The following is a 14,122-nucleotide window of genomic DNA, read 5'->3' as shown; positions in this document are numbered from 1 at the left end:
TCGACATTATCCCAATTATACTATCAACTACAGGAGTCATACCTCACAATATCCACCAGTACATCAATGCAATACAGCTACATCCAAACATATATGTACAACTACAAAAATCTGTAATTATTGATACATGTTCAATTACCCGAAAGTTCCTAAATGCAATATAACATATACCATACAGTTACAAGGAAGTCACGCTTGACCGAGGTCCGCGTCACGTTCCATTTTTAACCAGACTTAAGTCTGAGAAAAAAAAGTCAAAGATAATAATAATAATAATAATAATAATAATAATAATTATTATTATTATTATTATTATTATAAATTATTTTGTACAGTGACATTTAGAAGTGATTCCTTGTAACTACAAGGAAAGAAACTACATACCAAGTTGATTAATTACTTCATTAGCTATGATCCATTCTTCTATGTGTGAAGATCCTCCCAGGTTGTTTATCAGAGCTGCAACTTCATCTCCCTCCTTCAATGATAAAGTAATGATCAACTTATCCAACATTATTTGTACTGCCTCTGAAGCTGAACACATCTAAAATACAAAAAAAGAAAAATAATAATAACCACAGAGCACAATTTAGCCAAACACTAGAGATTTGCAAATGGGCAAATTGGACTGTTTCCTCATACGAGCAATTTACTCATATATAAATAAAAATGTTCAGAATTTAATGTCTCTGAAATTTTCTTCGCCAATTGCTTTCAGATTCTGACACAACATTGTATATATATATATATATATATATATATATATATACTTAAAAACAAAGATGATGTGACTTACCAAATGAAAGTGCTGGCAGGTCGACAGACACACAAACGAACACAAACATACACACTAAATTCAAGCTTTCGCAACAAACTGTTGCCTCATCAGGAAAGAGGGAAGGAGAGGGAAAGACGAAAGGATGTGGGTTTTAAGGGAGAGGGTAAGGAGTCATTCCAGTCCCGGGAGCGGAAAGACTTACCTTAGGGGGAAAAAAGGACGGGTATACACTCGCACACACACACATATCCATCCACACATATACAGACACAAGCAGACATATTTAAAGACAAAGAGTTTGGGCAGAGATGCCAGTCGAGGCAGAAGTGCAGAGGCAAAGATGTTGAATGAAAGGTGAGGTATGAGTGGCGGCAACTTGAAATTAGCGGAGATTGAGGCCTGGTGGATAACGGGAAGAGAGGATATATTGAAGAGCAAGTTCCCATCTCCGGAGTTCGGATAGGTTGGTGTTAGTAGGAAGTATCCAGATAACCCGGACGGTGTAACACTGCGCCAAGATGTGCTGGTCGTGCACCAAGGCATGTTTAGCCACAGGGTGATCCTCATTACCAACAAACACTGTCTGCCTGTGTCCATTCATGCGAATGGACAGTTTGTTGCTGGTCATTCCCACATAGAATGCATCACAGTGTAGGCAGGTCAGTTGGTAGATCACGTGGGTGCTTTCACACGTGGCTCTGCCTTTGATTGTGTACACCTTCCGGGTTACAGGACTGGAGTAGGTGGTGGTGGGAGGGTGCATGGGACAGGTTTTACACCGGGGGCGGTTACAAGGGTAGGAGCCAGAGGGTAGGGAAGGTGGTTTGGGGATTTCATAGGGATGAACTAAGAGGTTACGAAGGTTAGGTGGACGGCGGAAAGACACTCTTGGTGGAGTGGGGAGGATTTCATGAAGGATGGATCTCATTTCAGGGCAGGATTTGAGGAAGTCGTATCCCTGCTGGAGAGCCACATTCAGAATCTGATCCAGTCCCGGAAAGTATCCTGTCACAAGTGGGGCACTTTTGTGGTTCTTCTGTGGGAGGTTCTGGGTTTGAGAGGATGAGGAAGTGGCTCTGGTTATTTGCTTCTGTACCAGGTCGGGAGGGTAGTATATATATATATATATACATATATATATATATATACACAAAGATGATGTGACTTACCAAATGAAAGTGCTGGCAGGTCGACAGACACACAAACGAACACAAACATACACACAAAATTCAAGCTTTCGCAACAAACTGTTGCCTCATCAGGAAAGAGGGAAGGAGAGGGAAAGATGAAAGTATGTGGGTTTTAAGGGAGAGGGTAAGGAGTCATTCCAGTCCCGGGAGCGGAAAGACTTACCTTAGGGGGAAAAAAGGACGGGTATACACTCGCACACACACACATATCCATCCGCACATATACAGACACAAGCAGACATATTTAAAGACAAAGAGTTTGGGCAGAGATGTCAGTCGAGGCAGAAGTGCAGAGGCAAAGATGTTGTTGAATGACAGGTGAGGTATGAGTGACGGCAACTTGAAATTAGCGGAGATTGAGGCCTGGTGGATAACGGGAAGAGAGGATATATTGAAGAGCAAGTTCCCAAATCCGGAGTTCGGATAGGTTGGTGTTGGTGGGAAGTATCCAGATAACCCGGACGGCGTAACACTGCGCCAAGATGTGCTGGCCGTGCACCAAGGCATGTTTAGCCACAGGGTGATCCTCATTACCAACAAACACCGTCTGCCTGTGTCCATTCATGCGAATGGACAGTTTGTTGCTGGTCATTCCCACATAGAATGCATCACAATGTAGGCAGGTCAGTTGGTAGATCACGTGGGTGCTTTCACACGTGGCTCTGCCTTTGATCGTGTACACCTTCCGGGTTACAGGACTGGAGTAGGTGGTGGTGGAGGGTGCATGGGACAGGTTTTACACCGGGGGCGGTTACAAGGGTAGGAGCCAGAGGGTAGGGAAGGTGGTTTGGGGATTTCATAGGGATGAACTAAGAGGTTACGAAGGTTAGGTGGACGGCGGAAAGACACTCTTGGTGGAGTGGGGAGGATTTCATGAAGGATGGATCTCATTTCAAGGCAGGATTTGAGGAAGTCGTATCCCTGCTGGAGAGCCACATTCAGAGTCTGATCCAGTCCCGGAAAGTATCCTGTCACAAGTAGGGCACTTTTGTGGTTCTTCTGGGTTTGAGAGGATGAGGAAGTGGCTCTGGTTATTTGCTTCTGTACCAGGTCGGGAGGGTAGTTGCGGGATGTGAAAGCTGTTGTCAGGTTGTTGGTGTAATGGTTCAGGGATTCCGGACTGGAGCAGATTCGTTTGCCACGAAGACCTAGGCTGTAGGGAAGGGACCGTTTTATGTGGAATGGGTGGCAGCTGTTGTAATGGAGGTACTGTTGCTTGTTGGTGGGTTTGATGTGGACGGACGTGTGAAGCTGGCCACTGGACAGGTGAAGGTCAACATCAAGGAAAGTGGCATGGGATTTGGAGTACGACCAGGTGAATCTGATGGAACCAAAGGAGTTGAGGTTGGAGAGGAAATTCTGGAGTTCTTCTTCACTGTGAGTCCAGATCATGAAGATGTCATCAATAAATCTGTACCAAACTTTGGGTTGGCAGGCCTGGGTAACCAAGAAGACTTCCTCTAAGCGACCCATGAATAGGTTGGGGTACGAAGGGGCCATCCTGGTACCCATGGCTGTTCCCTTTAATTGTTGGTATGTCTGGTCTTCAAAAGTGAAGAAGTTGTGGGTCAGAAAGAAGCTGGCTAAGGTAATGAGGAAAGAGGTTTTAGGTAGGGTGGCAGGTGATCGGCGTGAAAGGAAGTGCTCCATCGCAGTGAGGCCCTGGACGTGTGGGATATTTGTGTATAAGGAAGTGGCATCAATGGTTACAAAGATGGTTTCTGGGGATAACGGATTGGGTAAGGCTTCCAGGCGTTCGAGAAAGTGGTTTGTGTCTTTGATGAAGGATAGGAGACTGCATGTAATGGGTTGAAGGTGTTGATCTACGTAGGCAGAGAGACGTTCTGTGGGGGCTTGGTAACCAGCTACAATGGGGCGGCCGGGATGATTGGGTTTGTGAATTTTAGGAAGAAGGTAGAAGGTAGGGGTGCGGGGTGTCGGTGGGGTCAGGAGGATGATGGAGTCAGGTGAAAGGTTTTGTAGGGGGCCTAAGGTTCTGAGGATTCCTTGAAGCTCTGCCTGGACATCAGGAATGGGATTACCTTGGCAAACTTTGTATGTGGTGTTGTCTGAAAGGTGAAGCAGTCCCTCAGCCACATACTCCCAACGATCAAGTACCACGGTCGTGGAACCCTTGTCCGCCGGAAGAATGACGATGGACCGGTCAGCCTTCAGATCAAGGATAGCCTGGGCTTCAGCGGTGGTGATGTTGGGAGTAGGATTAAGGTTTTTTAAGAAGGATTGAGAGGCAAGGCTGGAAGTCAGAAATTCCTGGAAGGTTTGGAGAGGGTGATTTTGAGGAAGAGGGGTGGGTCCCACTGTGACGGAGGACGGAACTGTTCCAGGCAGGGTTCAATTTGGATAGTGTCTTGGGGAGTTGGATCATTAGGGGTAGGATTAGGATCATTTTTCTTCGTGGCAAAGTGATACTTCCAGCAGAGAGTACGAGTGTAGGACAGTAAATCTTTGACGAGGGCTGTTTGGTTGAATCTGGGAGTTGGGCTGAAGGTGAGGCCTTTGGATAGGACCGAGGTTTCAGATTGGGAGAGAGGTTTGGAGGAAAGGTTAACTACTGAATTAGGGTGTTGTGGTTCCAGATTGTGCTGATTAGAATTTTGAGGTTTTGGGCGGAGTGGAGCTGGAAGTGGGAGATCGAGTAGATGGGAGAGACTGGGTCTGTGTGCAATAAGAGGAGGTTGAGGTTCGCTGGAAAGGTTGTGGAGGGTGAGTGAGTTGCCTTTCCTGAGGTGGGAAACCAGGAGATTGGATAGTTTTTTGAGGTGGAGGGTGGCATGCTGTTCTAATTTGCAGTTGGCCTGTAGGAGGGTGCTCTGAACAGCCGGTGTGGGTGTGGGAGAGGAAAGATTGAGGACTTTTATTAAGGATAGGAGTTGACGGTTGTGTTCATTGGCTGAGTTGATGTGTAGGTGAAGGATGAGGTGGGTGAGGGCAATGGATTGTTCAGTTTGGAACTGCTATAGGGATTGATGGAAAGAAGGGTTACAGCCAGAGATGGGAACTTTAAGTGTGAGGCCTTTGGGGGTAATGCCAAATGTCAGACAAGCCTGCGTAAATAAAAAATGGGAGCGTAATCTGGTTAGGGCGAAGGCATGTTTGCAGAGGGAATGTAAATAAAACTTAATGGGGTCATTGTGGGGATGTTGTGAGGGTGACATGGTATTAGAATGTGGAAAGTGTAACATGAAGCTGAAATGAAAATGAAAATAAAAATATATGGGGAGAGATAAAGGTGAACTAGAAAGCAACTGGAGATCTGGTATGAAAAAAGTCGAAAAAGTGTTGGTTAAAGCTGAGCTATGTTGATCCTGTGGTTAGCTTGGATTGGTAAACAACGATTGCCCTTCAATATATCCTCTCTTCCCGCTACCCACCAGGCCTCAACCTCCACTAATTTCAAGTTGCCGCCGCTCATACCTCACCTGTCATTCAACAACATCTTTGCCTCTGTACTTCCGCCTCGACTGACATCTCTGCCCAAACTCTTTGCTTTTCCATATGTCTGCTTTTGTCTGTATATGTGTGTGTGTCTGTGTGTGTCTCTCTGTGTGTCTGTGTGTGTCTCTCTGTGTGTGTGTGTCTCTCTGTGTGTCTGTGTGTGTCTCTCTGTGTGTGTGTGTGTCTCTCTGTGTGTGTGTCTGGGTGTGTGTGTGTGTCTGTGTGTGTGTCTCTCTGTGTGTGTGTGTCTGTGTGTGTGTCTCTCTGTGTGTGTCTGGGTGTGTGTGTGTGTGTGTGTGTCTGGGTGTGTGTGTGTGTGTGTGTGTGTGTGTCTGGGTGTGTGTGTGTGTGTGTGTGTCTGGGTGTGTGTGTGTGTGTGTCTGGGTGGGTGGCTGGGTGGGTGGGTGGCTGGGTGGGTGGCTGGGTGGGTGGGTGGCTGGGTGGGTGGCTGGGTGGGTGGCTGGGTGGGTGGGTGGGTGGGTGGGTGGGCGGGTGGGTGGGTGGGCGGGTGGGTGGCTGGGTGGGTGGCTGGGTGGGGGGGTGGGTGGGTGGGCGGGTGGGTGGGTGGGCGGGCGGGTGGGTGGGTGGGCGGGTGGGTGGGTGGGCGGGTGGGTGGGTGGGCGGGTGGGTGGGTGGGCGGGCACGCGGGCGCGGGCACGCGCGCGCGAGCGCACGCGCGCGCGAGCGGTTGTATACCAGTCCTTTTTTCCCCTAAGGTAAGTCTTTCCGCTCCCGGGATTGGAATGACTCCTTACCCTCTCCCTTAAAACCCATATCCTTTTGTCTTTCCCTCTCCTTCCCTCTTTCGTGATGAAGCAACTGTGGGTTGCAAAAGCTTGAATTTTGTGTGTGTGTTTTTGTGTCTATCAACATACCAACGCTTTCGTTTGGTAAGTTACATCATCTTTGTTTTTATATATATGAAGTTATTCATCTATTGCTTTAATACACATAAAGATACATAGTTTCATGCAAATATGCATGTGTTTTATATACTTAATTTGTAATATGTAAATGGATTTGTAATTTATAAAAGCAAATTGTTGTTACTACAAATTTCTAAAAGTTCTTGTCCAATTTCCTTCAGATATTTGCATGATACTCTAATGAATATTCAGACAGAGACAGATTATATATTTTCTGCAAACAAAAAATTTGCTTATTTGTTTCCTTTGTCACAGCCAGTTTTAACAATGATTGTGGGGACGTACAGGGTGTACATAAAATCCGGGAACGATACGTATGTCATTTTGAAGAGAAACCCTGAAAGTGTAGACTGAAATAAACTTGTAGCTTGTGGATTGTAACATAGATATTGCCCAGGTTTTTCATGTAAAATAATAAAGAATAATAACAAGTTACTCCCACTTGATGTTCTGTAAATTCATTCCAACTGCGCCATGTTATAATAAAATTTTCATAGTCTACATGTCATCAAATTCATAACACAGCTTCACATATTTAAAGAATTTTGAATATAGATGAACACATACATAATCCAGAGCTTTTCACCACAGACTTGCAACTCTCTGGACTAAAATCAACAAAATATTGGACTGACCTGTTGGGTACTGAAGCTGTGCTATATATGAAGGTACAACAATCAAAGTTTTGGCAGTGTTGTTTGAATTTGCAGTTAATTAGACTAACAATTGTAAGTTGTAACATTACAGAATACTGAATACATTAATACATTTTACATATCACCTGGCTAAGTATATCAGAAAAACAACATCAAATACCATTACATTCCTGTTTTTCATATCTTATTAAGTTTTGATGCAACTGCCATTACACTATGGATTGATGAATAATTATATTGTTTGTGCAAAATATTATATTTAAACTATGGGCAGCATTACACGAAAGAACGCAGTTCATGCTAGGCTGAATTAGCCAGTATGTACACAGTTTCTTGTGTATTGACAAATGTAAGATGTATCAATAGAATCAAAACTGTACCAGTTCATCTATATTTGTACGTAGATAATGTGTGGTTGCAAATTTCAAAGCTTTAATCTTCTTAACATTTATTCAGAGAATTACATGCATAATGTCCTGAAATTTTATTGTTTTAGGTATTTTGTTTGATTATTTGGCATTGAAAAAACATCATTATTGTTATGGAACTCATGGCATAATTAAAGTAATATCACTCAATTGATGTAGTTATCAGCTATTTGGTTTCTTTGTTTCAATGAAATAAAATGCTTTAATGAAACTATCAGATAAAAATGTTATTTCTGTGTTCATTATTTCCTAATTTCTCTTTTTGTGTTCAAGCTTCATTTTTATTTATCATTAAAATATCTGCTGCCAGGGAAAACAAGGATGGCGTCCTATACTTGCAAGGTTTGTTTTAGAATGGGTCTACTTCTCTTTGACATTTAAGTAGGGTTGACACACCCATACATCACACCAACATAGTTGCAGGATGAACTACCAAAATACAAATTTAAATTTCCTACCACATTATTCCTCTGCCAGATGTTAATGTTGGTGGTCCACATTGCCAATTGTTTCTAGTAAACAGTCAATATCAGATGTCCAAAATGTTGAAATTAAGTGTAAAGTATGATAAAATGACAAGAAGTGTTGAACACCTTTGTTTTGTCACTCAGCAACGGACATAATTAAATGTTTTAAATTCCCTAAATCCACAGTTTATGATGCAGCAAAATATTCAGCTTCAGAACAGTCAGATGAAAATTCTAGAGTACTGGCAAGGAAGCAACACTCAATAGTCATTATTGCAAGGATCTGCAAAAGAAGTTCACTGAAAGAGTTCAAATGCTGTTTCAGGGAGTACAAGGCAATTGTTGTGATCACTGGCACAGATGATCAGTATCAGCAAACCAACAATGTGTAGAACCATCAAGGAAGATATTCAATATAAATCCTACACCTTGAAAGTAAAACAAATGCTCTTAGAGACTGCTGGCGCAAAATGAGTCCATTTCTGCAAACTGCATCTGTGTTCATTGAAAAATGATGCCACGAAGCAAAACAGATTATTTTTTGATGAGAAGACTTTTACATTAGATGCAAAAACTAATTGAAGAAATTACAGCTAGCTCACACATGATTGAAAGCGTGCCCCTGTTGTTGCCAGAACAAAATTTGCCGCCAGTTTTCAAGTGCTAAGTGTTGTACCCAGGATACGGGTGACTTTGTAACTCTGCATGTAAAAAAAAAAAGTAGTTTATTTGAATGTTATTTCAATGTTGAGAGGCTGTGGACAGAAACAGTGGTATCTGGGACACCATACGCTTTCCTGGGATTACAACTTGATTATAAATTTAGTTGGGATGAGCATACAAATGAAATACTGAAATGCCTAAACAAATCCTAATTTTCAGTGTTAATTTCATCAGACATAGGTGATGTAAAAATAAAAAAGCTGACACACTTTGCTTGCTTTCGTTCCATAATGTCATAAAGTATCATATTTTGAGATAACTATTCAGGTCAACCAAAAGTTTTACCTGTTCAGAAGTATGTAATATGGATTATCTGTGGTGTGAATTTATATACATCCACAGGAGTTTGTTCAAGTAACTGGGTATACTTAACTATTGCTTCTCACTATACTTATTCCTAGTGAAATTTGTTGTAAATAATATAACCCTTTTTCCAACAAACAGCTCATTTCACAAAATCAATACTAAGAACAGGAACAATCTGCGAAAGACTTCAAAGCACTTACTTTAGTGTAAAATGGCATTCATTATCCAGGAACACATATTTCCAGTAAGTTATTAGCGATCACAAAAAATATTCAACTACAAATAAAGTTTAGTTTAAGAGAACCCTGAAAGACTTACTTGTACCAAACTCCTTCAACTCCATTGGTGAATTTCTAAATAGAACAGTAATGTAGTGTATGTTAGTACTACTCCTCCTAATACTATTGCTGCTACTGCTACAACAACAACAACAACAACAACAACAACTACTACTACTACTACTACTACTACTACTACCACCATAATTTTTTTGTTAGTGTCACATAAAGTAAAATGTAATTAATGGTCCACATCCACAAAGATCTCAATATGGATCCATGGAATGAAAATTCCATTTCATTTCACTTAATGTAATATAATCCACAGCAACGTTGTGCACCAGCCCACGAGTCATTTAGTACAAAACTGAATATCAGTCTATTCTGGTATGTGTTGGCCTGTGGAATTGTGGCTTGCCTACAGCACTGTTTTAAGTCTCCACATTACTATGTATGAAACCTAGTCAAAAAGTTCTTCAGTAAATCTCAATACGCCACTGTATCATCATTAAGGATAATCATTGAGGCAACATTCACAGACATGGCTTCAGATATACATTTTGTCATACATGGGTGCATTTCAGATTGAGACTGGAGTACATAGTTATAGCTAAATGGAAATACACTGAATGATTGTGCTCTGTAGACTCCCCCTATGCATAAAGAAAAAGAATTTTTTCTAATATTTAATGTTACTTAAAATTGCCTAAATTTTGGTATTGCAACCTGTATTATTATACAAACAATTGACAATTAGCAGATATTAGTTCCTTGAATTGTATATACATACTTTTATTCGACTTGCCCCTGCCTCACCATGAACTCCAAGGCCTAATTCCATCTCATCAGGGGCTAAGGTAAATAATGGTGGAGAACCTACAATATAATTAATATGTTTACCATAAAAAATAAAAGTCAGTGGCAAAACATATAATAGAGAAAAAGAAAGAGAGAGAGAGAGAAGGAAGAAGTAGGTAGACATACGGGAAGGAGAAAAAATTTCAAAAATATTATCATCACGAATGAAAATTCAATCTTTACTACAGATAGCTGAAAAGTTTCACATGGGGAACAGATTAGACATCAATCGTGGAGTCTAACAAACTCTAGAAATTTATAAATAAAATGAAAGAAATGTAGAATGTTGAAAAGGTGAGGAGAAGAAGAACACCAGGTCATAAGAAAATGTAACAATGATTTTGATACAGAAAAGCCAAAGACAGTTAACCCAAGAAACAGAATTGTCTCCTTACACTAATATGAAATCAACACTGAAATATTCACATAAAATTACTTCCCAGTTATTTCTACAATTTTTTTATTTGTGCTCTCTCTAATGGCTTAATGAAGTTAAAACATTGGAATCCTGTACACTGTCAGAACCACTATCGTGTATGTTTAAAGTCAACAGTATTACTGAAGTATAGCATTCAAAGAACCATTCAATGCTACACTTATTTAAGTCTATGACCAAGGACTTGATTCCACTGTTGTGAATACAGCTACTCCCCTTTTGTTGTATTATGCCCACAATAATATGATCCTAACCAGTATCTATGTAGGTGCACCTGTTAATTTTCCTTAACTTCCAATGTCATCCAGTAATCTGTAAAACAACTTTAGATTTTTTTTTAAATTTCCGGTACCGATTTATCCATCCTAAAAATCCACACATGTATACCACACATACTGTGCTACACTAGTAGCCACTAACTGCAAGTGGTGCATGCTTTCACTGTTGGGAGGGGTTCTACAATCCTCCACTTAATAGTTAATGTTAAAAAAACCTGCTTCTTAGATTCTCATAGAATCCATTGAAGCTCTGGTGTAAGTACAATTGGTTGTACAGTACTGAAAAATGCTTGCTCAGTTTCCAGTCTGTGTGCAAGCCTATCTGTCTTCATTAGTGAACCTATCCACCTGCAAGAACCAAGGATGGCATCTGAACTTTGGTAGCAGGTGTCATTGGTTCTATATGAAACAAAATTTGCAGTCGGGTGCACCCTCTGGACCTAACAGCTGCCATTAGAGCCTCCTCCATATCATGGATGAAACATTTCTCAATGAGTGTTTAATGGCCACAATATAACTGAGGAGACATTCTGGTTTTAAATTAGAAAATTTCTATCTTCTGCAGATTAGTCCACCTGTGTCAAAGAACTGTTGTATTTACCTGGCAAACTGCAGGCTGATAATGCTACACCTATTGTTGCCATACTGTTCACAACTTTCGTTAGTTCATTTTTAATTTCAGTCAGAGTATTTCCTTCTCCTGACATTGCACCACCAATCTGGAAAAGACAGAAGTACATGTTATTCAAACACTGTTTAAGTTACATACAATCCATTGTTATAACGATCTGTTACAGCTGAAAATAGTTTAACATGTGCACAAAAAGGATTTTTTGTGAAGAGGAACAGTGAAGAACAGAAAGGAAATAATAACACATTATTGCACCATTTCAATAGTGTGGGCTATGGAAAGTCAGAGGAAGCAACTACTCTAAGTGAAGATTTGATGTTGAGCACAGCATGTGATGAACAATGGATATTGCAGTCAGTAAGTGAGGATGAAATGATCCTTTTCATTCTGGTTTCAGAGAGGGCAAGACAGCAGCCCCATTCATTACAGAGAATAATAGTCATGATTGCTGACCAGAGAAAGAAAATGTTAACAAGTAGTATTAGTTAACGGCAGAGGAGTATCCTGCAGAGGTCCCAGAACTAGTCTTGCTTATAACCAGTAATAATGCCTATATAGTTCTTGGAACAGAAAACTGGTTGAAATTGATAATAACAGTAGTAAAGTTTGAAATTCTGATTTAAGTGTATACCATAAAGATAGGCTAGACACTGGTGGTAGAGATATGTTTATGGCTGTAAATACTACAATAATATGTAGGTTAACCCAAATTCCAAATGCAAAATAATTTGGATGGAGAAAAGGAGTAGAGTAGGATATGTGTAAATGGTATTAGGAGGAGATTTCAGTCTAAAGACTCAGATAATTAAAGTAGGTAGTAGGGAGGGGGAATGAAGTGAAATTGTTCTAAATGCTTTACTTGAAAATTACTTTCTTGAGCAGTTGATCATGGATCAACATCTTAGCTCTGCTGGTTATAAACCGGTCTAAATTTTTTGACTCAGTTTTCTTTGAGCACGAATCAGTGATTCGATAGGAAAATATTTCTGCGTAGAAAATGCAGCAGGAAATATATTTCATTTTACCAGAACAACAACTCAAACATCCATATCTTAAACTGAAAATACTGAGTATGGAACATAAGTTGAAAAGTGTTGCACAACATGTCTTAGACATTTAAGTGCTGAGCAAAGTCATGAGGGATGGAAAGACTAGTTATGGATATACGGCAAGTTAGACAGATGTTCCAAAAAGCAAAGAGAGTTTCACACCAAATTTGACCATTCCAAGAGACTTACAGACAAACTAAAACTGAATGAATCCAAAACTGATGTATGGAGAGTCATGCATGAATCATTCATTGAATTTGAAAGTAAAATTCAATCTACTACTCTGGCAGAAATATCCTAAGAAGTTTAGGTCTTATGTTAAATCAGTAAATCGATCAAAGCCATCTGTCCAGATAGTTGACAAAAGCATTTAAATGGTGAAAGATGGAGAGAACGCTGAACAACAAAATCAATTTTTCAAAGTTACTTCACTGAGGAAGACTGGCATCCTGTTCCTCCATTCAGTTGTCATACAAACAATAAAATGTTAGATATCACAGAGACTACATGATAAAAATTCAAATAAATTTGCTCTACAGAAGAAATGAGATATATCGAATGAGGTGGGCGCATTGCTTAGCACACTTAGCATTTGGGAGGGCGACGGTTCAATCCTGCTTTGGCCATCCTGATTCAGGTTTTCCGTGATTTCCCTAAATTGCTCCAAGCAAATGCCCAGATGGTTCCTTTGAAAGGGCACGGCCGACTTCTTTCCTCGTCCTTCCCTAATCCGATGAGACCAATGACTTCACTGTCTGGTGTCCTCCCCCAAAACAACCCAACATAATGAGATATGTATCATTCAGTATAGAGTAGGCAAAAGAACTTGCTCCACTTCCAGCAGCAGGAGCAATGAAGCATTTCAAGTGACTGAAAAAAACATGGACGTCACTTTTGTTTTGAAAGAAGATCATCAAACAGATGCATGCAACTATAGGCTTATATCATTAATGTCAGTTTGTCGTATAATTTTGGAACATATTACTATCTTCTTGAAGCCCAAAAACTTTCTCCTGTTAATGTAAATTACATAAACAATGATTCTTGTTTTGTTCCTCCACAAGACCTAGAAGGCAGTAAATACTGGCATCCAGATTAATGATGTATTCCTTGATTTCCAAAAAGTCAAGTTCTTCACTGTTGCTTAATGAACAAATAGGATATATCATACCAGATTTGTGACTAAATTGAAGCATTTTCCATCTCCATTTTTACTATCATATAACATGCCTTATACAATCAAAGATTGTGACATAGGTGACTTGTCAGTTTTACACTATATATAGGTGATCTAAATGATTAATGGAAAATCTCATATAGAGATGTGAAACAAATACTAACAAAGAGATAGAGGGGCTGGCCAGTACTTACCTCAGCTCAGTACAGCCGATAGATACACACAAAACAAAACCGAAAATTTATGTTCCTAGCTTTCGGAACAAATGTTCCTTCATCAGGGAGGAGAGAGGGGAAAGAAAGGGAAGAAGGGAAAGGAGATTCAGTTACTCACAACCCAGGTTATGAAGCAACAGGGAAAGGAAAATAGGGAGGGTAGCAAGGATGGAGGCATGGTTGTCAGAGGAAAGCCAAAGATATTCTACTGTAAGTACTGTGCCAGCTTCAAACCAAAGAGGATGCATACAGAAGTAAAGAGGTATATAG

General features: G+C 40.5%; 1 protein-coding gene across 1 annotated transcript in view; it reads right to left on the bottom strand.

The window, feature by feature from the left end:
• The window catches only part of LOC126161557 (triokinase/FMN cyclase-like), a 188,036-nt gene that overhangs the window by 48,395 nt on the left and 125,519 nt on the right, over positions 1–14,122 (bottom strand). Inside the window, exons 7-9 of the mRNA XM_049917495.1 lie at positions 11,382–11,499; positions 9,999–10,084; positions 385–544 (exon numbers count right to left, since the gene is read on the bottom strand). Coding sequence (XP_049773452.1) covers positions 385–544; positions 9,999–10,084; positions 11,382–11,499 — 364 coding nt within the window. The remainder of the gene's footprint in view (positions 1–384; positions 545–9,998; positions 10,085–11,381; positions 11,500–14,122) is intronic.

Source organism: Schistocerca cancellata, chromosome 2, assembly GCF_023864275.1.
Source record: "Schistocerca cancellata isolate TAMUIC-IGC-003103 chromosome 2, iqSchCanc2.1, whole genome shotgun sequence".
Classification (NCBI taxonomy): Eukaryota; Metazoa; Arthropoda; class Insecta; order Orthoptera; family Acrididae; genus Schistocerca; species Schistocerca cancellata.
This window is presented reverse-complemented; position numbering and strand designations above follow the sequence as displayed.